The sequence below is a fragment of the Crocuta crocuta genome, unplaced genomic scaffold (genome assembly GCF_008692635.1).
Source record: "Crocuta crocuta isolate KB4526 unplaced genomic scaffold, BGI_CrCroc_1.0 scaffold330, whole genome shotgun sequence".
NCBI lineage: Eukaryota > Metazoa > Chordata > Mammalia > Carnivora > Hyaenidae > Crocuta > Crocuta crocuta.
In genome coordinates this window covers 808,727-833,270 of record NW_027530521.1, presented here as the reverse complement: position 1 = coordinate 833,270, position 24,544 = coordinate 808,727, and the positions used below count along the sequence as shown (strand labels likewise).

Here is a 24,544-nt window from a genome sequence, read left to right as displayed (position 1 = left end):
AGTAAAAGTGTATAATTATTCTCATGTGTATATTTTTGGGACTATCCATACAAATAAATCTAATGGTTTCACCACTGATTTTCCTCCCTTGATAGCTTCACAGACGAGACGAGATAGTTTTAAGTATTTTGTACTGTCTGCTATTCTTTTCAGGTTTTAAAATAATGATGATCCCCTGTAACAAATATCATAGATCTAGTAAATCTAGATTCTAAATTAGAACTATTGGACTACATGACTCAAACTCAACAAGAAAAAGTTAGGGCTATCCATCTACAATGTAGTGAACTCAAAAATACACCAGTAATACTCATTTAATAATGTCTATGTCAGTATCTTGTGCTCTCAGTCAGAGGAAAGAAACATTTATCATACTCTTCAGGAAAGACTCAGTAAGGACTTAAATATGCTCTCTACATCTGGGAGAAAGAAATATGGAGATATTTGAGAGTTAAGATTCTCTTAGAATTTTCTTCTTAAAAAAATGAAGGGACGGGGGACACAGGAGATATTTCTAAATCTTTGTATCAGGAAATTAGGATTTCACTTTAATAGTAGTAGAAGTCTCAAATTATAACCAAAAATGTGTTTATAAGAAAGACGAAGAGAAAAAGAGAGAGAGAGAGAGAGAGAGAGCGCGCGCGAGAGACAGATACACTAACATTAGTGAAAAGAATATTGCATTGCCTAAAGTTTTATGTAAAATTTTGATATGTTAAAGTTGTAAATGCCATTGGTCTATTAGCTAGGGACGGCACAAAAAGAAACAGCTGGGAGCTTGCACAGTCTGCAGAAAGCAAACCACAAAGACTCACTGCTAAATACTGGGGTCCAAGAGTATTTAGACCAGCAAGGTTTCCCCACACAGATGCTGCGCTGATTTGCTGCATCTGCTGCTGGAGCTGCTGGGCCATTCTCTTCTGTTCTTTGTCCTTCTGTGTATCAGCAAATTTTACCACCATGGGAGATGAGCAACCCTATGAAAACACCAAAGCCAAAGGGTCAAGGTCCTCCTTCTGCACGAAGGAAAACTCCTCCTTAGTAGTGACACACAGGATGCATTCTAATTTCATTCACTGCCAAATGACTCTCTTCTTGACAGACACAAGTGGCAAAAAGACAGATTTAAAAGGGCAACTTCTACTATGTTAATTTTTAAAAAAGCAATCATTTTTTTCACTTTAAGATGCTCAGCCTGTTTAACCTTTACGGTAATCGGATGCTGCACATGCTGCAGAGCTTTGATGGCCAACTGTCCTAGCACTCTCCGGCTAAGGAACTTTCCCTTTCGTTCATCTGCTCCCTACCTCCATGGTCTGTGCTTGGTGCATTGCCTTGATAGCCGTCTGTGCCATGGCTCTTGTTGTAAAAGTCACAAATGCACAACCTGGTAAAAGAAGTGTCAATAACTCATTCATTCGCTTATTAATTATCTGATAGACATTTACTGAGCACTTACTATGTGCCAAGTACTATGCTAGCAGTTAACAGTCATGGTTCCTGCTTTCAGGGGTTGGAGATCTAATGAAGGAGTAATAGATACAGTGTAATAGTGATTAAATGCTTCAATGAAATACTAGGGAAGTACAAGAAAGACAGTGCTTGATAAAGGGATAAAGGAGGAATCCTAATTCTCTAGTTCCTCGAGATAAGAAAGTGTTTCCATTTAAGGAATCTCTCCAAGCACAAAAAGAAAATTTTAATACATGACACTGAAATGCAGAATGTAGACTCCTTAGGGAGTTGTGACAATTCTATATTTTTTTAAGAGATGGGGTGCTGGAGGGGAACACCCCATTATTTTTTTTTTTTACGTCTTTATTTTATTTTGAGAGACAGAGACAGAGAGCGAGCAGGGGAGGGTCAGAGAGAGAGGGAGACACAGAATCTGAAGACAGGCTCCAGGCTCTGAGTTAGCCGTCAGTACAGAGCCCGATGTAGGACTCGAACCCACGAATCGTGCGATCATGACCTGAGCTGAAGTTGGGCGCTTAACTGACTGAGCCACCCAGGCGCCCCAGGACAATTCTAAAGGAATCAGTTGGCAGGAGGAGTTGTGACAGGACCTACATTTACAGCAGCAAGCTCAACCTCTCCATCATGACAGGGTCATATTGGCTAGTGCTCACTGGTTTCCACTGGTCTAACTAAAAGAGACTCCAAACTTAACAGGAGTGTTTTTAAAGGCTAAGATAAAGATACCCACCTCGGCTCAGGCCATCAGGTCCCCGTAATATCCGGCATTCTTCAATCTGTCCAAATGAAGAGAACATGACTCGGATGTCATTTTCAGTGCACTTCTTGGAAATCATACCAATAAACAGCTTCCTGTCTTCCACTGCTAAGAGAACAAAACATAAAAGGCTTGAACATTATTACTGCAAGAGGTAGTGTTGCACAGATCCTGGAGTCAGACTATCTACATTTGAATCCTGGCTCTATGCATTTATAATGTATTACTTGGGTTCTAAGATACACGGTTTTCATCATTTAGCATATCATCTTATAATCAATTGTACCTTAAAATTAAAATTGGAAGCATTTAGATGAAATATAGTAATTCTGTGATCTCGTGAAAGTTAACCATTCTGTGCCTATCATCTCTGATAAATAGGGATAACTGTGTTTATCTCAAAAGTAGCTGTAGGTATTAAGTGCAAAGCACTCAGCATCTTGCCAGCACTTAGTAATGTCTGCTCTTACTAGCAGTTCTACTATACCAAAGATGGACAAGTTTTTCACACTTAACTGACATGACAAGAGAAACAGAACACACCTTTTGTTGAGTGTAACTGTCCACTTTCCTTTTCTGTTTATTCTCTTGAGGACTAAATTCTCCTTCCTAACTTGTCCACCTCCCTTTTCTTCACTCTTGTCCATAAGAAACTATATTCATCAAAGACGTACCAGTTTACTCTAAAATGCTCTTGTATTGTTTACCTATGAACTCTCTCCTCTATTTACCATATTTATTTTAAGGAAAAAAAAAACTATTTAAATGACAGATTGCTTAGTGCACTGGACTACAATCTTACACCATACACAAAAACTAACTCAACATGGATTAGACTTGAACATGACTTGAAATCATAAAACTCCTAGAAGAAAACATAGGCAGTAAGCTCCTTAACCCAATCTTAAAGATGATATTTTTGGATCTGACTCCAAAAACAAAGGCAACAAAAGCAGAAATAAACAAGTGGGACTACATCAAACTAAAAAGCTTCTACAGAGCAAAGAAAACCATCAACAAAATGCAAAGGCAACCTACTGAATGGGTGAAAATATCTGCAAATCATATATCTGATAAGGGGTTGATATCCAATATGTAAATAACACCTACAACTCAGTAGCAACAAGACAAAACACCCAGTTAAAAAATGGGCAGAGGATCTCAACAGGTATTTTCCCAAAGAAGACCTGCAGTAGATGGCCATCAGGTACATGAAAAGATGCTCAACATCACCAATCATCAAGAAAATGCCAATCAAAACCACAATGAGGTATCCCCTCTCACTTGTTAGAACAGCTATAATCAGAAAGACCAGAAATAACAAGAGTTGGTGAGAATGTGAAAAAGAGAGCCCTTGGTACACTGTTGGTGGGAATGTAAACTGGTTGCAGCCACCATAAAAACCAACATGGCTCCTCAAAAAATTTAAAAAAATAGAGCTACCATATAATCCAGCAAGTCCACTTCTGGGTATTATCTGAAGAAAACAAAAACACAAACTCAGTAAGCTGCATACCTAGGGCATGTGGCTAGCTAAGTCAGTGGAGCATGCGACTCTTGATCTTGGCATTGTGAGTTTGGGCCCTACGATGGGTGTAGAGGTTATTTAAAAATAAAGCTTAAAAAGAAAAAAAAGCTGCACACCCATGTTCACTGCAGCATTATTTACAATAGCCAAGACATGGAAACAACCTTAGTGTCCATCAACAGATGAATGGATAAAGACAATGTGGGATGTGTGCACACACACATGCGCACAGGCTGGATGTTATTCAGACATGAAAAAGAATGGAATCCTGCTACTTGTGATGGCATGGATGGACCTTGAGGACTTTATGTTAAGTGAAATAAGTCAAACAGAGAAAGATATTGTATGATCGCACTTATCTAAAATCTTAAAAACAAACAACCCCCCCGCCAAGTTCATAGATATAAAAAACAAACGTGGTTGCTGGAGGTCAGGCATAAGGGAGTGGGCAAAAAAGGTGAAAAGGAGCAAAAGGTGGGTCACGTAGCTGCCTCAGTTGGTTAACTGCACAACTTTGGTTCAGGTCATGATCTCACAGTTTGTGGTTCTAACCCCGCACATGGGGCTCTGTGCCGACAGCACGGAGCCTAAAGCCTGCTTCAGATTCTGTGTCTCCCTCTCTCTCTGCCCCTCCCCCCTCACGCTCTGTTTCTCTCTCTCCCTCTCTCAAAAATAAATAATAAGCTTTGAAAAAAATTTTTAAAGGATCCAAAGGTACAAACTTCCCATTATAAAATAATTTAGCCTGGTGAGTATAGTCAATAGTACTGTACTGCACATTTGAAATTGCTTAGAAAGCAGATCTTAAAAATTCTCATCAAAACTTTTTTTTGTTACTCTGTATGGTGACAGATACTAACGACTTATTATATGTGATCATTTCTAATATATACAAATACTGAATCATTATGTTGAACACCTGAAACAAACATGTTTTATGTCACTTAGACTTCAATAATAATAACAATAAAAAGATTACTTAAAGCAAACAATCCAGATTGTTTCTATCAGATGCTATCAGAATGCTATCAGAATGAACACTAAACTAGAAGAAACCTTTTAAGGGGAGGGCTTTACACACTTGCTTACCATTGTTCTTCTCACTGTCGGCAGGTTTCATCTGGATAGGATGATGCATCTAAAAAGGATAACACACAGATACTATCACTGTATACACTGAAGGCATTCTGAAAGATAAATGAGGACTTTAAAGGAAATACCAAAACTAGAGCCTTAAGAGTTCTCTCTACACTCAGGTCAGCCTCATGATCTTCTTCCCGTAGTATCAAAACAGAATGTGAATCAAGAAGTCAAAATTCGTTTGGCTTAGAGAGAACTAAACCACCTTCAGCTTATATTCTCTGAAATGTTCCCTTTATGTCCTCCTTTACATCAATTCTTTTGGCAGTTACTTTTTCCCCAAAATGATTTTCAGTGTGTGCCTGACATCTATAAGTATGTTCCATTATGTTAAAACCACCACAGTCCCACTTCTTAGTAGGAGCTTTCTTACTTACCCCTGGGAGGACCTTCATGTTGTGAAGAGCATTCTGCGCTTCTAATGCAGCTTTGCGGGTGTAAAATGTAACAAAACAGCACCCTGCAATAAACAAGATTTCAAAAAATCAAACCAGTCCTTTGAAAGCAGATAATTCCTAGAGGACTCCCTCCTCCACAGACATATTAGAACTTCAAAGAGAAGACTAGGTTTATTAAAATTAGCATCCCTCCACAAAGAGAGAAAGGGGCAGGGGGAAGAAAGAAGCAGAAACAAACAAACAAACAAACAAAACCCTACCTTACTTTCTATGCATTTTCTATATTGTTATAGCTAAAATTCTTTAGCTGCTCCTATAAACTTCTCTGGGAAAGAGAACTTCTCTTGCAAAGGTCACAGTACCATGATATTCGATGTATCCTACTTGGAGCACCAGGTAGTATGCTGGGCAAGATACTCAGAACAGATAAAACAAGGGCTTTGCACTCTTATAGCTAGCTTGTAGTCTACCAGAAACTCACTCTTTCTCAGAATAAATCACTCCTTATATTATCGTCAATTTCTACCATATGCCGCAAATATAATTACCATTTCTTAAATTATAAAAGGACTAAAGAGCAAGAAACTCTTCATATCTTTTTTGGACCTTGGTCATCAAATATAACTAAGTTTCTAATAGCACATGGCACTGACAGGAGATCCTGTGCTTTTGTAGATTTTGTACTTTGTATCTTTATTAGGGATTGGAAGGGAAATGTCTGTCTTGTAAATATGGGCTCACAGTCCTATGAGATACAATATAGATTCCTTTCAAAATCACTCTGCAATTAAGATTTTAAATTACTGCATGTTATACTGCCAGTTATGTTCAGAAACTATAATACTTTATATCTTTGGTTAACTATAACACATAGAGAAAATAATTTCTCTGCTTCTTGATCCTCTGCTCTCAAGCTGGCTTCAAACCTAACAATCCTGCTTGCTCATATCTGTACTGAAGAACAGCTTCTATAGAAAATTATTTGGACACTGGTTATTCGGAAAAGAATACTGTATGTGCATGTATAGGGCAAAGCCAATGCCTTTTCTACCATTGCTCCCATAAAACTTCTACTCTGCTATGTATTTCTGGAAGCAACTCACCCTTTCTTCCATTCACTTGTAGGCTACAACAAATAGGTTACCTACAAACACGTCCTTTCTGGTTGCGAAGCCTTCCTATGAAGCCTCTGTACAGGTACAGTGTGAATAGTCCCTTTCTTTCAGCTTACTCTAGCCAAAACACCAAAGAAAACTTTCAGTGGTTAGTTTACTTCAACTTTATTTTTGCCATTGCATCCCCAAGATCAAGAGACATTCATGTTAAAAAAAAAGAGAGAGAGAGAGAGAAGGGCGCCTGGGTGGCTCAGTCAGCTAAGCATCTGACTCTGGCTCAGGTCATGATCTGGCAGTTTGTGAGTTTGAGCCCCACATTGGGCTCTGCAGTGACAATGCAAAGCCTGCTTCAGGTCCTCTGTCTCCTTCTCTCTCTGCCCTTCCCCTGCTTGCTCTCTCTCTCAGAGATAAATATTAAAGGGAGAGAGAGAGAGAAACTCTTACATGAGTTTGTCTCTTGAATTCTGAGCTCTTGCAAAGGACCATCTACAATCCAATTTACAAATTAGCCTCATGATATCAACTTAACTTTTAATTTTTAAGCCATTAAATGTGTTTGGGCTGGAAAGTATAACTATTTTAAAAGAAATGCCCCTTTGGATGTGACCATAGGAGCATTCTGGCAATGAGAGACAGCAAGCACATGACAGAAATTACATATAAAACCCAAAGCCCTGGGGTGCCTGGGTGGCTCAGTCAGTTAAGCATCTGACTCTTGATTTCAGCTCAGGTCATGATTTCACGGTTTGTGGGATCAAGCCCCGCGTCCGACTCTGAACTGACAGCACAGACCCTGCTTGGGATTCTCTCTTTCTCTGCCCTTCCCCTGCTCATGCTATCAAAATAAATAAAACTAAATAAACAACAACAAACAAAACACCAACCCAAAGCCCTTACCTTTGCTCTGAGGAGGGTTTTGGCTCCTATCCCTTAGGACATTGATTTCATAGACAGCACCATACTGTTCAAAAAGTTCCCTCAAGTCCTTCTCAGACCAGGTTCTTGGAACCTGGCCCACAAACATCTTGATAGCATCAAGATCCGGTTGGTCTGGGTGGTCCAGGGTGCCGTTCATTTTCTTTGAGCTGCATGAAACAAAACAGAACTTCTATTATGTTTTCACAGTGCTTTCCAGGGAATGTTTCTTTTCTTTAAAGATCTCAACTACTTCCTGAAAAAGTAGGGAGAAAGAATTCTACTTCTTTTCACTACAGCCATTCAATTTACCAGAGTTCTCTGGTCCTCCCCTTCACCATGGCCATGCCTTCCATTAGATCCCAAATTGAAGTCACCATTCTGATTAGGATATCCTGGGATTTAAGTAAGGAACCAAGTGTACTCATTCCTTGTCTAGCATGAGAATTCTCAGAAGAACTTATGAGGTAAACTTCCTAAGCAAGTTTTAGTGGTTTTGAAGCAGTTAACAAAACTTTTAAAAATGTACATAAAAATCACAAAGGACTGTTAATTAGTGGATAAGATGCAGGAATCCCAATGTATACAATGATAGGCGAAAAGTCTTTCAGTAGATGTCAGAACAGAAGCACTTGACTTCCAAGGCCTAAGCTAAGAAGAGAGTAGAAAGAATGTCAGCCTTTGAATGCTGCTGTCTCAGTCCTACTCTCAGTGCTTGTGAGTTATGCCTGAGACCAAAACAAAGCTTTGCCTTTTAAACTCTCACAAATGATAGTTCTATAAACAATGACAACACAATCCTAGGGTTTTTTGTTTGAGTTACTACTAGTTTTCTAAGACTTTACCAGTTAATTCCTTTACCAACTAAACCATTACAACATCCACAAATTCTTGCAATTCTATTACATCAAGCTTGTAACACTCCTTCTTTAATACTTTCATTTTAACTCTCCCACTGGCAAGAAGCTAGAGGGACTCCTGGACTACAAATGTTTCCACTCAAAATGAACCGAAGTCCTACTCTTACCTCTGTAGCTCCAGATCTTACTCTCAGCATTCATCTCAACCATTAACAGATTACATTCCAAACAGCTAATCACTTCATCATATTCAAATCTGCCATGTCCTAATATTGACCCTAAATAAAATGCTAGTTTTCTTTAAAAGAAAAACAATAGTTTTTCTCCCACTACTGTCTTCTGAACAACACTTGAAGATACTTGAGAATGCAGGATCTATGAAGAGAGTTTAACCTCTGTATTTGAATTCCTACATTTCTTATAATTGAACACTCACAGGAACTATTTACATACCGCCTTGGCTGAATCTAGCACTAAATATCAAAAGCTCTAAAGCAAATGGCATATAGATCAACTCTCGTCACTATGTCTGGAAAGGTTTCCCATATTCTTTCAGGTAAATTTAGTCAGTTTCATCAGGACTCAAACAGTACTAAATTTCCCCCTTCATTATAGTATTTACAACCCTTTAGTATAATCTGCCAGTACCTAGCCCTCCCAACTAGATGGAGAGTTCCTTGAAGTCAGAATCTATTTTATTTGCTATTCATTCTTAAAATCACACCTGGTAGAGCACCTGGTTGAAAGTACTCAGATGTGTGGGATGGGAGGAATTTCTTGTTCTCAACAATTCCCCCTTCAATTTAAGCAACTAATCCTGATAAAAATGAATGCTGTGCACAAAGAGGGCTCACAAAGAGCAGCTGTTATCTCCTGTGATGATGTGATTGTCACAGGAGCAATCTACCTACCTCTCCCTGCTGTGTTTTGACATGCATGATTTTATTGGTTTTCCTTTTAGTTTTGAATTACTAAATTCAGGTTCTTGTAAAAATATAATAGGGCTCAGTCGGTTAAGCATCTGACTTCGACTCAAGTCATGATCCCATAGTTCATGGGTTCAAACCCCGCATCTGGCTCTGTGCTAACAGCTCAGAGCCTGGAGCCAGCTTCATATTCTGTGTCTTCCTCTCTCTGCTCCTGCCCCGTTCACACTCTTATATGTCTTCATGTGTGTGNCAATGTTCTAACAGAAATCATGCCATGATTTTTTTTAAAAAGCCCTATGACTAAAGAAACAATGGCTGTCACTCCCTACAACCTGCATCTAACAAGTTTAATTACCAGTTTTATTAATATCATTTTATTAAAATGTTGGTCTTTAATATTTCTATTCTAGGGAGGGTTAAAGGGTTAACACAGAACCCTCAAACGGTGCTCGGAATATGTTTTGATAATAAGAATGTTGACAAGATTTCTGAAAAGAGGCAGAGATTTATTGATTTGTAATAATACTGGAGGCAACTGCTCTCAGTTTGTCCCCTCCTTCTGTAATTGTATGCTATTTCTAAATTTTCTACATCACTGTTTAGTGCAAGAGCATAAACAATCAACATATATGATAATGGTTTATTTAAAAGCACAGCGGAGGCTCAACATTCTAGACGAATGCCCTCCCTTTCTCTCTCTACTCTCCAAATCCTTCTCCATTTCTTCACATCCACCTATTCCATGAACCACCCTTTCCCTCTGTATATACCAATTCATTAGCCAAAAGAATCCCCTGGATCAGTGCTATTCAAAGCACCCAAGGACCAGGGGAAATCTTCAAATTTAACCCATTAGAAACTCATTTTTTCCATTTTGAGAGAAAGAGGGGGAGAGAGCAAGTGGGGAAGGGGCAGAGAGGAAAGAAAGAATCTCAAGCAGGTTCTGTGCTGTTAGCACAGAGCCTGATGCAGGGCTTGCATTCAGACTGTGAGATCATGACCTGGGCTGAAGTCAAGAGTCGGCCTCTTAACTGACTGAACCACACAAGTGCCCTACCTTTTAGAAACTTTTATAGAAATGAACTAAGTAATTTTATATATATTCAACCTAATAATAATAATAAAAAGATATAAAATGCAAGCTTATACCTTATTATCTTGTTTTCCTACTAGACTGTTTTTATTATATTTTAGAAGTCAGGTATTGACAGGCTTAGGACATGGTTCTTCACCAGTCTGAGAAGCACTTCCAGGTCACAGCAAATTATCAGGCCATGGTGAAGATGCTGTGAACATCATGTAACTGGAATTTTGCACCAACTTATCCTTTCCTCAAATAAATACTGGGCCAGGCACTGTGTGAAATGTGGTATATGTTGGTGAATAAAGAAAACATGGTTATCAACTTTTATTGTGTCAGAGGAGATGAACAACAATGTTCTTCCATCCTCAACCTTCCTCACATATTTCTGGCATGCATGTTGTCCTTAGAAGTAACCACTGCACAACAAAGTCACCTGGGAACAAGACTCTCAGTGTGGTATTCCAAGGGCCCCACGCCATCCATGTATGGCATTTACTCTACATATCACTAAAAACACACTCAGATGTGTGCCTTACCTCCCCACTGATGGAGAGCTCCTCAGAGTCAGTGATTATGAATTATTGATATTTATTATGCCTATCCAAGAACCAATGAATTCAGCAGCTTCCTGGAGAAGTGCCTATACTGTCCCTGTCATTCCTAAAAGGCAAGTCTGTGTAAGTATTGACCTGGGAGCAGGATGGAAAAAAGGAAAAGCAGGGAATGAGGGAAGCCAGGAGGGAAGAAGAGAGATGAGGAGGCAGTAAGGGGGAGAGGCATGGCACCAACCCACCTCTTTTTAGGTTTCTGCTTTTGGCAGCAACTAGCAAATAATTAAAAATGAGAAAACGTGAAAATCAAGACCAGAACCTGCCCTGTCTACCTGGATTCTTAGTGGAACATACCATAGGAAAATAAAACAGAGAACCATTTTAGAAGAAAAACAGGAGAGAGAAAACTAAGAGTTTCATTTTCAAAGTACACATCTGTTCAGAATTCTTACACCTTTTCTTCTTTCTCCTATCTTTCTCTCTCTCAAAACTTCTGGCCCCCGGCCCAGCTCAGGGGGACAGAGTTAATGTTTTGTCCCACATTTTTCCCATCCCCTGGCTCCAGCTAACTATACCAGGGCGGGTAGATCTTAACCCAACAAACTGATCTACTGGGTAGCCAGAAATCTAAGAACTATGCTTAAAAGAAAAGAAAGACAGGCCTGGCCAATCAAGCTCCTTATGGCTTCACCAAGCAAGACAACGGCCACTGGCCACACGTGGTTACTGCACAGGATAAGGAGAGGTAGAGAACATTTTAACATCACAGAAAGTTCTATAGCACAGAACACTGCTCTACAGAACCTGGAACTGATTAACAAACAGGCAGTGATAAAGTCAGAAGTTGGAAAGTTGTAAGTAGAGACAGCCTACGTTGACAAGGTAAAAGGGCAGTGGCAAGAGATGAGAGATCATGCTACAACACTGACATCGATGAAGCCTGAAAACATGATGCTTAGTGAAAGAAACCAATAGCAAAAGGCTACACATTGTGTGATTCAATTTATAGTATAGGGTTCCAGGACAGACCAATCTATAAAGACAGAAAGCAGGTTAGCAGTTGCCCAGGAAGAGGAACGGGGAGGAGGGTGACTGCTAACGAGTACAGGATTTCTTCCTGGGGTGATCAAAGTGTTCTGATTAGACAGTGGGCGCAGTTACACAATTTTGTGGATAAAGTAAAAAATCACTGAATTGTGCGTTTAAAAGGGTACATTTTATGTTATGTGAATTCTATCTTAATTTGAGAGACACAGAGAGACAGAGTGAGAAAACAGGATGGAAGGGCGATGGCAAGGCAAAGCCACGCTGCAATCAAGCAACAGCACATGCAGGGAAGACAACAGAACATGTGTCCTGAGTGAGAAAGAAAGGATTTTATAAGTCTTCCAGAAAGTTCCCAATTACATTACAGTCCAACCCACATGTGCCCTTACATGAAAATATTTTCACATTAGCTCAAGTAGGTATCTATTCCTTGCAGCCAAACAGGCTGGCAAATGCTACCTTCACGTTGGTTTAAAAATCAGTTCCTTGGCAGGGGAACAAAATGGGTAAAGGGGATTAATAAGTACACATCTCCAGTTAAACAAGTCATGGTGATGTAATGTATAGCATGGGAATATAAGAAATAAAACTATAAACTTTGTAGGCGACAGTAATGGACTTACTGTCATGACCATTTCACAACATACACAAATGTCAAATCACTGTGCTGTCATGATCTCACAGTTTGTGGGTTTGAGACCTGCGTTAGGCTCTGTGCTGGCAGCTCAGAGCCTGGAGCCTGCTTCAGATTCTGTCTCTCTCTCTCTCTCTCTCTGTCCCTCCCCTGCTCATGCTCTGTCTCCGCCCCCCCCAAACTAAATAAACATTAAAAAAAAAAAAAGAATTTAACCTTGGACTTCAAAAAAACTTTTAAAAAAAGTTGCTTCCCAATCTCCAGCCACCACCCACCCCTACCAGGTCCTTTTGGCTCAGATACGGTGCTGTGGAAAACTGGCACAGGAGAACATTAGAAAATCATGGAGACTAAGCAGATACATTGGAGAGACCCACTGAAGGGCTTTTCATGGGATACTAACAGGCTTGGACTTTATTCCAAGATTTTTAATGTTTATTTAAAAAAAAGTTTTTTAATGTTTATTTTTGAGAGAGAGAGATACAGTGTAAGTGGGGAAGGGTCAGAGAGACAGGGAGACATAGAATCTGAAGCAGACTCCAGGCTCTGAGCTGTCAGCACAGAGCCCAGCATGGGGCTCAAATTCACGGACTATGAGATCATGACCTGAGCAAAAAGTTAGATGCTTAACCAACTGAGCCACCCAGGTGCCCCTTAAATGTGTATTTTTGAGGAGAGAGCGAGAGCGAGAGCGAGAGATAGAGAGAGAGAGAGAGAGAGAGAGAGAGCGAGCGTGAGCAGGGGAGGGGCAGAGAGAGGGGGAAACACAGAATCCAGAGTGGGCTCCAGGCTCTGTGCTGACAGCTCACACACCGTGAGATCATGACCTGAGCTGAAGTCGGATGCTTAACCGACTGAGCCACATAGCCACCCCTATTCCAAGATTTTTAAACAAGGAAGCAATCAGATTAGCCTTTTAAAGACACCTGACAATAATATAAAGGATGAACTAAAGGTGGGGAAATACAGAGATTTTTGTACAAACTAGCTCCTAAGATTAGGGCCCAGACACAGGCAATGCTAAAAAATTTGGGGGCAGAACCCACCAGAAGATGGAGATCACCCAATGAAAAAGATGAGGAAAAGAAGTTACTGATCGCTCAGTACAATCATTCTGGGAAGGTGTTTTTGCACAGGGAGGTTCAGGGGACATTTGGGGGATAAATACAGAGATCTGAGAATCAGAGAAGCACATCGGTACCCCCTTAAGCCAAGGGAAAGCTAAAAGGGCCTGAGCTATAACTTCCGGAGAACACCCATCTCCTAGGTTACAAGCAAAATAAGAGAAACCAAGGAAGCTGAAGAGTAGTCATAGCAGAATCAAGGACACTGTTAAAAGTACAAACACGAACGATAGTTCAGGTGCCTGGCCCTTCCACAGCTCCTCCAGCCATTCTTCACTATTGTACAGAAATTTTGAAATAGGTACACTGCTAGATCACATTCCTGGGCAAAATCACTTGCGGGAGAAAACTACTGATGTTAAGTCTCCTGCTAAAGAAGGGCTGAGAACCCCCCAAAAAAGTGGCAAACACACCATTCTCAAGAACTTTCTTCTTCCCAACTCTGTGGTATTTTGGTATATGGTGCCCATGGGAATGGGCCCGAGCACTTGCTATAAGGAGAGGAATTGACAGGTACCTGCTCAATGACACCTGAGGCAGCCTGGTCTAGGGGGAAAAATTAAAATGAGGATTATCATTAAACTTGATTTGACGTCCAAGTCTGACACCAATTGTCCTCAGGCAAGTGAGTTATAGCCTGTCTCAACTGAGTTTCTCATCTGTAAACATGGGCAATAGCCTGTGCCCAATTAACCTCCCAAAGCTTTTGTGACGATGGAAAACTAAAACAAAGGCAAACATGTTGAGGAAACATGCTGCAACAGTGTCCTTCCTCCCTGATCACCTCTGACAGAATGACCTATATTCAGTTCTCAAATTTTAGTCTGCATGAAAATCACATGGGGCACTGCTAAAATACACTTTCTAGGGCCCTATTCTAACATGAGAATATCAGGGCATGGGTCCAGGAATCAGCATTTTCATGTTCCAGGTGACTTTAACACAGTGATCCATGATCCAGACTTCACGGGATACTGAATTAGTTTAACCTCTTGAAATATGAGAGAACAGGCTGAGAAAAAATACTGTATCTAAGGACTGAACAAAGGCAGTGGCAAAGCACAGAGTGAAACTGTTACAATGAAAGATAATTTGAGCCACAAAGTCCTAGTTCTAGGGAAATATATCTGGTACGATGGGAGTATTTTTATTATGTATTAAGTCTTTATGATGGCATTGATTTCACCTGTTATCTACAGCTAAGACAAAATTTTAGCAGTAAAGAATTCACATAAAAAAACAAACCTAAATTATCATTATTCTGGTCACTACACAGAAGGCATAACATCCATATCAAGTGAGCAAGCCAGCTAACTTTGAGGTTACCCAAACTATTCCACAGAGAACTGTTCAAAATCTGCTATTACCACACCTGTTACAGATAATCCCAGGGTACACTGATTTCCAATAGAGGGCTAAACTCAAGGACTCAGACTACTGCCTGTTATCTAGGGAATATTCTACCATTTAATATTCATGGCTTTGAATAACCTAAGGCTCATGTGCTTGAGGTTTCAAGATACTTTGAAGCCTCGTTAAATTAACTGAAATCAAGAGTTACAAATGTGTTCTTCTTTACAAAGTCCAGAATTCAGGTTCCCTGCAGCTACAACTCAGAGCCAGGTTAGCACTTTGGCTGTGTACAATGGCAAGATCACTTCCTGAAAAGTAATTTAAGCTGATTAGAGTTCTCATTCTCACGTTGAAAATTTGGGCAAACTGCCAATCAAAATTGATAGTTTTGCTTGGGGCGGGGAGAAGCACACATCTAACAACACTGAAATCATGTCTTGTGTTGCATTTTCAATTAGACTAGGAAAAAAATCAGGGCCCAGGATTAAAGTTTAGATGCGAATAGAGCAAGGATTCTGCATACATTACTCAATACACTCTAATAACCTGTCACCTCTGTGATAGGAGTCTAAGAATTTGATAGCAATAAATAACTTCCCAAAAGACTATTTGAAATTGCATACCCAACACAAAGCAATAAAACTAAGGTTTTAAAAAAATGCCTTGGAATCTATCATATGGGGAAACACTACAGCTTGCTTGAAGGGACTGGAGCCAGCACACTTGAGTTGATGTTGCTGCTCATATATCAAATGCACCCTTCTGTACAGAACTTAGCTTACAGCCCCAAGGAAATCAGTAGTAAGGAGACAGAATCAGACTACAATAGAATATAATAATAAGTGTGGACTTTGACTTCTTCACCCAATTTTTTTCCTTCCCTCTTTTAGGGAAAGGGACCAGTTTTACCAAATAAAGAAAACAGCCCAGTTCCTCTGTTTATGATAAAAATTAGACAACAAAAATACTTACACAGGACTGGAATTCAAAGAGCAATGATCCACCATCATTTCTGGAAGGAAATCCAACTTAAACGCAGCCATCACCTCACTCTCCCCTTCAGAAGCCAATGATATTAACTTGCTGTACTTGTCTGATCCACAAATACACACAGCTTTAGCTTCCTGGGCCCCACAAAAAACACAAAGTGGAAACAGGAGCTCAGGGAAACCAGCAATAAGTGCCACAGAAACAGGCAGGACTGGGGAGGGGAAAGGGAGTACTGGATTAAAAGGGGGATGTGAGCATGTGAAGGGAGGCTCAGCCCGGCACACAATGAAAGTGCTGATGCGCCAGGCTGGGTTTGTGTGATTTTCCCTGGCGAAGCAGTACTAAGTGCACTGTCAGATAAATAGAGTGTCAGATCCATGAAGATAGCAGTGGCTAACAGAGCAGAAGAAATACTAACTTGTTTCACATCTTCAAACCCCTTTCTGCAAATCAGGTTTTGAGGGGCCCCAAAGCCTGAAACTTCCTGAAGCAAAAAAAAAAAAAAAAAAAAAAGAGAGAGAGAGAGAGAGAAAAAAAAAGAAAAGGAAAGAAAGAAAGAAACAGCTAAGGAAAAAAAAAGCTCACCTCATGTGGTCTGAAAATGTTTTTGGAAAGGAAAACTAGGTTGTTGGCCTTGGTTTAAACTTAGTTTCCATGTGCCAAAGACAGCAATGAGCACAGTGCTGGGTCCATACTAAACTGAGAATAGTCACGTAAGTAGTGGTTCAGACCATCAGAAGCAGGCCAGAGGCAAGCTGGCGTAAGAACTGGTCACCAAAACTTAAACTGTTCACATACCACCACCTGCACTGGACCAAACTTGATTTCTTGATGGTGCTGAGAGCAGAGTGGCTACCTAATGGTTCCTCATCAGAATGAAGGACTTTTTAAAAATTTCTGCTTCAGTGACATTCATTAGGTGGCACAGGCAAAATTTCTTTCCTCTCAATGTTATTTTGCCAATAAAATTCAAAAAGTAAAAACGAAAGTGGAACAGTAATATTCTGCCTTTTGATGGAGTATTAGGAATAATGTCTTTTCTGGTGTTTGACCTTTCTAGAGAAACAAAAAAACAAAACCACCAGAGTGATGATGAAAAAGAACAGGGACTCACCGAGAACAAATAAACACTCAAACGTAAGGGAAGAAAGGAGGAATGTAATCTTAGTCTCTTCATTCTCCGTCCTCCTTTAAACTGATGCTAAAACCAAAATTAATGAATGCACACTTAAAACTTCTATTATGGGTGAGCAGTGGAAATGGATATACTTAGCAGCTGAGGCAGATGTGGTGCTCCCGTTCTCAATTTAGCTTCCCATCCTCCAGACAAGTGGTGGCATTTCGATATTTAGGCAGTGACTCTAAAACTATGTCTCTGAAGGCTCCCAAGCTGCACAGGCCTTCTTTCCCATTTATATCATTAGCATTGCCTTACCTCAAAGATTTCACTTCACTCAAGCTCAGTTCACAACACAGGGAATTTTGAAAAAAGGAAGTTATGTTCAGCCTGTAAAGAGGTAAACAAATGAACTCCTAAACGTATAGCGTTACTTAAAAACAAAAATAATGAAGGCAACATGTCACTGTATGGGCCTAAATGTTCTAGCCTCGCTAACAATGCCTGACCCCTGTCTGCATCTGACCAAGGAAGGTAGAAACTGTGTCTTCAGTCTAATATCCAGACATAACCATCTGAAAGTTAGAACTATAATAGCAGCTAACTGCTTTTCTATTCTGTCAGAGACCCTGGCTCCTTTGATCTACTACTTAGAGATACGAGCAGCAGGAGCTCTCTTCCATCCTACTAAAGGAGGAAGCCACCCCAGACTGCAGTGAGAGGAGACTGCAACTGGCACGGGGCACGTGGGTCGCCAGGCGCTGACTGCCCGACAGGCAGGAGACAGTAACCCTAGCTGGGACTGGTTAAGTTACTGGTTAGGTTTGTCCTAGTTTCTCCTATGTACACTGGAGCTGATCACATGCCTCTTCCTACAGAAAGCTATCAGGACCAACAAGTAACTTTGTGAGGCCAGTCAACAACCAGAATAGGGTTCTTTTTAGTTCAAGGGTTCTTTTAAAAAAGAAATCAACAAATTTTAAGGAATCTCACTGGTTACTTTTATGCTTTTATTATTCACTAAAAATATATCTAATTCCATCTCTATTTTAAGCAGAATCACATGCATAACAAGGGAGTATTGAATGTGGAAGAGTTTACTGAGCAGCCAGGCACTGCTCAGCATACTGTAAAGATGTGCCCTCCTTAAGTAATTTTTACCAAGCCAAAGGTTGAAAATCATTGGTTTAGAGTAATGTTTTAAAATCCACTTTACGATGTATAAAGCAAGACGGCTTTAAAAACTTAAAAGATGGAAATGTTATCACATGAAGGAAGGCACTTCTCTTTAGTCCGGTCACAACAAGAGTCATCTCAGGATAATTAAATTCAACATGCTTGTGGGAAAAGAAAGCACAGAAATTAATCACAAGTCAATATTTTAGAAAAGGACTGCAAAGTTAAGTGATGATAAAAACAATTATTCAAATACAAAAATGCAGATGTTATGGGGAAATTAAAAAGAATTAGCAGTTATTCACAGAAAACTGCCCATAAGTTATTTTTAAATTTCTCAATCAGAAACACATTCCAAGCTTTTCCCACAAAGGATGCATTAGAAATAAAGAGATGGCAGGAACAGTTATAACCAACAGTCTGCTGCAAGAAGTAACTTTCCCTCTTTTTACCGTCTGTCCTCTCATTATGAATTTATACTCTCAAGGTTTCCTCTTCTTTCCCTGGTGGTCTTAGTTTTCTTTGCTTTGAATATTCTCTAATTCTTTTCTAAGGGCAACAATTCAAAGCCCAATGATGTTAGGGTAGGGGCAATTTTCCTGCTGTAACATTAAGGACCAAAATCATTAAAACTGATCAGTGGGTAAGAAAAACCCTCTAAAGAACAGCACAGCCTGCATTTAGAACACTGGAGTGGAATAAACAGTTTGAAAATTGGATTAGGAGATGTGCTAGAAATCACAGCAGTTGTTTTGTCAAAGAGTGAAAGAGCAAAGAAAAGCACAGTTGAGCAAAAAGGGCCCAGGTGGCACATGCAAACATCAGGTGTCTTATCCTGACTGACATAACCAGGGAGTTCAATGACAAGTGAAGGGATTTTATACTTCTAGCTCAATAATCTAAATGTGTTTTAAAGGGCAAAAATATGAAGTCTGGTTATATGAGCACAGAGGAAATTAGAGCCTACTCCCAAATTATAAAAGAGAACTTATGTCATTAAAAATCACCATCAGACTATATAAGGAAAGTGTAATAATCTAGGGAAAAGTCGTAACCTCAGATGTTAAGTGGACTGGATATTTCGCCCCAAAGCTTCTGGCAGTTAGACTGACAGAAGGGATGTAGAAAAGAAGTAAGCAATTGCTACCACTTAAAAATAAACAAACACACTGACTTAAAATTATTAGCTGAAAACCTTTATGGGATTGAATTTCACTTCAAAAACTGAGTACTTCCAGAGCTCTCAACCCAGTACTTTGCAAATGCAAAAATATGCTGCTCTGCCTCCCCTCAAAATTAAACAAACACTTAAAAAAAACTTTTTAAAAAAAATTAACATAAAAGGGGCGCCTGGGTGATTCAGGTGGTTAGGCAGCCAACTTCGGCTCAGGTCATGATGTCACGGCCCGTTAGTTCAAGCCCAGCATCAGGCTCTGTGCTGGCAGCTCAGAGCCTGGATCCTGCTTCAGATTCTGTGTCTCCCTCACTCTCTGCCCCTCCCCTGCTCTTGCTCTGTCTTTCTATCTCTCAAAAACGGATAAACATTAAAAAAAAAAACTTTTTTAAAATTATACTGACCAATTTATGTAATAATCTATCTGACATCTCACTTTGTGGGAGCTCTTTTGTAAAAATATGACAGTTAAGTATAATTTTTAAAAAATGTTTTTTGATAGGCAGCTCTTTCTGCCCATGGGTCCTGTCTCTGTGCTTTAATAACCTTTTTGCACACATACAGAAAAGTTTTTTTTTTTTTTTTTAAAAAGCCAAAAACCTGAGTTTCCCATAAAAATCTAGACAATGAAAAAACTCCTGAACTTGGGAGAGGGGGAGTTTTAAAGTCAAGAAAGAATTAAAATGTTGTAAAATTTGTTTCAAATCTTTAATCACTGTAAGGCAAAAAGCACCAAGTTTAGTCATTGTATATGCAAATTGGTTTGATATTAAAATTATCATTTATGGTATATTGAGAGGATATGACAAGGTTGAAGGAAAAACAACACCTTTTTTGAAATCTAAAAAGTTTTCCATTTCCTCTCTCTATCCTTCATCACTACTGTCTCCTCCCCCAATCAGTGTCAAAGATAATGACTAGCAGAAAGACCGTCCGTCCTCTGTGCTTAGTTTTGCCAGCAAAAGCATAAACTCCCTTGGAGTTTCTGAAACTAATCTTGATCTAATAAACTGTCTGGTCAAATTGTGACCTAATAAACTGTCCGACAAACTGTGACCACCCTTCAAATCAAGTCATATTTTCAGATCCCAAATTGGTTCTGGAGTTTAGTGTAATTCTTAGTTTGTAACAATATACTATGTAAGTTTAAACTTTATTTAAGCTCCAGTAGTGATTAAAAAATCAGTATTTTGAACAAAGTCTGATTCCAGGTGGGTAATATCTGTGTGGAATCCACTAAGTTAGGTCATCCTTATTCTGGTTTACCTGGGGTCTCTCAGTTTGAACTGGAATGGGGAAAGAAAGGTAGCTGGTAGCTGCTGTGTGTATAGTACTTGCCACACGCACACACGCACAAACTAGGCAGCAGCTAGTTCAAGTGGGAGATAAGGCTGCCTTGGGAAACAGCTAAGGAGAAAGAGTTGATAAAGAGCAAGAAAATATTCCTAGCTTCCTAGAATAGGAAATTACACCCCACAATATAGGAAAAATGCCATCACCTTTCTGAATGCAATATTTTCAAATCTGCACAACGGGCTTCATGCAAGAAGGTTAAAGAGATGACCATAGAGCACACTCATCCAGCAGTTAGCCCATACCTGTGGCTTTACACCTCTCTGGACTATGTCTTCACTCTAAAAAACCAAGGAAAGAAAAATAAGTAGACCATGCCTACATTTCTCATAATTCCAGATACGTAGCTTCTTGCCCCCTTTTGTCACCATGTCTGAGGATTTAAGAAAAAAAAATTTTTTAAAAAGGGGAAGGGGGCACCTGGGTGGCTCAGTCAGTTGGGCATTCAACTTCAGCTCAGGTCATGATCTCACAGTTCATGAGTTCAAACCCTGTGTCCGGCTCTGAGCCGGAGCCTGACAGCTCAGAGCCTGAAGCCTACTTCAGATTTCTGTGTCTCTCTCTCTCTGCCCCTCCCCTGCGCATCCTCTGTCTCTGTCGGTCTCTCTCTCAAAAACATTATATAAAAAAAAAAAAGATAAAAGAACTTCTCCCTCTCCCATTTACTTTTAAGGTACACAATACCGTAAAATATAAATTGCATTTAACATCTCAAAGTTAATTTTAAAACATCATCAATTTAAAAGATAGGAAATAAAAGTACTAAAAGACTTAATACAGGTGTGTTCTTAAATATCACAACAAAAAGCAAAACAATGACCAGAACTTATGAGGTTGAATTTCAGTACACTTAAAAAAAAAAAAAAAAAAAAAATCATTTTTAGCATCTGCTTTTGGATGAGAAACTACAACAGAGCTAAAGGCTCTATAATTCTTTTAGCAATTAAGGATCATGTTATTAATGTGGAGAGACCAGCTATTTCCCCAGAGCAACCTTCCTGAATAGGTAGGTACCAGGCATAAAACTCTTCAAAGGTAACTAAGTTCCTGCCTGTACAAATGCATCTCAGTGGCTCTAGGGCGGTGGTGAACCACTGAAACCGGCCCCCCCCCCCCAAAAAACCAGAAGACGGGGAAGTTAATTGAAGCTAAAAGCAAACAGAGGAACCACAAAACCAACCTGTTTTATTTTTAAACATTATCGAACAATCTTGCAAGTAAAGATTGATTCTATAAAGCTGCCCAAATTCCTATAAACTTTCATGCCTACCCCTGCCGGCTATACTTCTGTTTGGCCCTAGGTAAAGACAAAGAATTGCCAAAAGTCATCAAGGATGAAGTCTACTTTGGAAAGTAAGAATTCTGAAAGACTAAATTAGAACCAGAACTATGAGACACTGCACTCTACCTACCCTTCCTAAAGACACAGAAGTTCCTGGTCCAAATAGGTGCTTAAGTACTTAATTTGACTTTTCATATGGATCTAATTGGCTTCTGATTTTGCTAATGAAGTAGTGAAGCCTCCAATCATTTCAAGGCAAAAATCTAGATTAACAAAAAAACTTCTAAAAGCATTTACTTGGACCTGACTACATCATCAAAAATTAAGAGGAAAGAAACATTTAACTAAGTTCACAATACCTCATGTATCATTATCACCATTTAAGATGGGGACTACTCTAAGGATTTAGATGCTAAAATAATCTGTACAAGGGATTCTAACCCCAATGTGACCATTATTTAAGAGATACACACTTCTACTGAGACAGTGTGACTTGAGAAGGCTCTGGAATAATGGTTACTACCTTGGAAGGTAAAGAACAAGTTAAATTTCTACTTGTTCATTTTATTCTGGAAGAGGTAAAGGGCAAAGAAAAGACCAGAGAGTCACGTTTCCCAAAATGTCAGATGAAACGTGCATGAACAGTTGAGAAACACTGCTGTTGTGTGAAGCTGTTAGACCTGACTCAGACTGCATCCTAGCTGGAGAAACTCCAGAAGCAGAGAGCAAAAGAGAGGTCTGAGGTTATTACAAAGGGCCAATGTATCTAAGAGTGAGGGACCCATGTCCAGGTCTCAGAAAACAAAGCAGCCCTAAGAGGGCTAAGGAACATCCTAATTGCCTACCCAAGAGAAAAAGGAAAAAAAAAATTCTTTAAAGAAACAAACACATAAGCAGGATATTAATCACCCTACTCCTAAGTCATCAAAGACTTTTTAAAGGAAAACTCACAAACACACAAAAAAGGATCAGCACTCTTCCTCCACACAGATCCTTGTCACTTGAAGAAGGATGGTAGAAGCTTAATACACAAGAAGGTATATTCTTTAAAAACTTTGCTTTCCCAGTTTTGCTTTTCCTACATATTGTTGCCTAGTCTGTCAGAAAACAAATGCTAGGGGAGAGAGGAAAGCTGAATGGAAACTAAAAGCGTTAGGTTTGTTTATCATATCTTACATTTCTGTGAGGAACCAAACAAAATTCCTAAGCTCTATGAGAAAGCCTGGATTGTGTGTGTCCTGTACTTCCTTGGAGGAGCTCCACAGAAGTCTGATTCTGTTAACATTATGTCCACCTTTCTCAATCACCATAAGGGGAGGTATAAAGGCAGCTCCAGAGGTGAAAAAGAGTTAAGGGGAAAAAGAAACACCAAAAGGGGGGGAGGGTGGTGGATGGTGGTACACAGGCAACAGAGGAGGATGAAGAGCAAGCAAGCAGTATTAACCTACTTGCTGTGATATGTTAACATGTTCAAAACATGACCTCCTATGGAGTTTTAAAATTGTACTTAGCAAGTGCAGGAGACTCTAAAAGGCAAACTACCTACCTCACAATTTCCCTAAGGATAAAATTCTATTTGGTTTTGGAATATATCTTGGAATTCATATGATCTTGACATGTTTCAAAGATGCAGTAGTTGGGGCACCTGGCTGGCTCGGTCAGGACAGCATGTGACTCTTGATCTCGGGGTTGTGAGTCTGAGCCCTGTGCTGGGTGTAGAGATTAATTAAACAAACAAAAAGATCCAAGAGTGAAGAGTGAATGAACAGCATTACCTCTCTGGACTGATATATAAGCTCTCAGATCTCCTACACGCCTTCCTTCAGACAGGCAAGGTAATGAATCCTTCTTTATTTCTCAGAGTTTTCTGTTGGCCTATAGAGCCTGTATGTTTAGTAAATGAAAAAACACTGTCCTTCCCAGAAAGATGGCCAATGCCTCACGCACCATCAGCAACTCTTACATAGTATGCACTGAATCACAATCTCTAGATACAGAGGCTGGCATCAGGGACAGTAATGCTCAATGACCTACATAAAGCCTGAACTCATAACCTTGGCCTCATTAGTACAACTCACCAAGTCAACAACTCTTAGCAAATGATACCTTGAAAACTTTTTTCATATAAGGCTGGGAGCTAATAAAGAACTGAACTATCCAGATTAGATACTTCCAAATGTTTTTAAAGGCTGAAGGCGTTTCTCCCCCAAACATAAAAGGGAGCTATTCAGGTTGAAGACACAGGTGGGCACGGCAGGCCCCATCTTTTGCCTTTCCTGCTCTCAGGGTAACCCCAGATCTCCTGGAAAATATGAAAATAGGCCTGGATAATTCAACACAATAGATAATTCACCAATTTTATTATCGAGTTTTGAGATGAATAGTTTTTTGAATAGATTTTTCTATCTTTAGAATCTAAAAGATTACCAGAAATCCAGGAATTTCTAATGCCATCAATGGTAGTAAGTAAATGTGTGCATCCTTGGGTTGACAGAATATAGTATTTAAGATTTGTAAACCTTGGGGTGCCTGAGTGGCTCA

The 24,544-nt window shown here is 39.6% G+C and overlaps 1 protein-coding gene across 4 annotated transcripts in view; it reads right to left on the bottom strand.

Moving 5' to 3' along the window:
• The window catches only part of CELF1 (CUGBP Elav-like family member 1), a 35,510-nt gene extending 14,524 nt beyond the window's left edge, over positions 1-20,986 (bottom strand). For 2 of the 4 annotated variants that reach the window (XM_077767289.1, XM_077767290.1), the window contains exons 1-8: positions 17,337-17,408; positions 15,884-16,035; positions 7,312-7,499; positions 5,279-5,361; positions 4,851-4,899; positions 2,207-2,341; positions 1,308-1,387; positions 816-977 (exon numbers count right to left, since the gene is read on the bottom strand). In XM_077767289.1, the coding sequence (XP_077623415.1) occupies positions 816-977; positions 1,308-1,387; positions 2,207-2,341; positions 4,851-4,899; positions 5,279-5,361; positions 7,312-7,499; positions 15,884-15,954 (768 nt within the window). In that variant the 5' untranslated portion in view covers positions 15,955-16,035; positions 17,337-17,408. Of the gene's footprint in view, positions 1-815; positions 978-1,307; positions 1,388-2,206; positions 2,342-4,850; positions 4,900-5,278; positions 5,362-7,311; positions 7,500-15,883; positions 16,036-17,336; positions 17,447-20,966 lie in introns of those variants that run through there. The other 2 variants (XM_077767288.1, XM_077767287.1) reach the window with 2 other exon arrangements.
• Between the last annotated feature and the right edge of the window lie 3,558 nt (positions 20,987-24,544).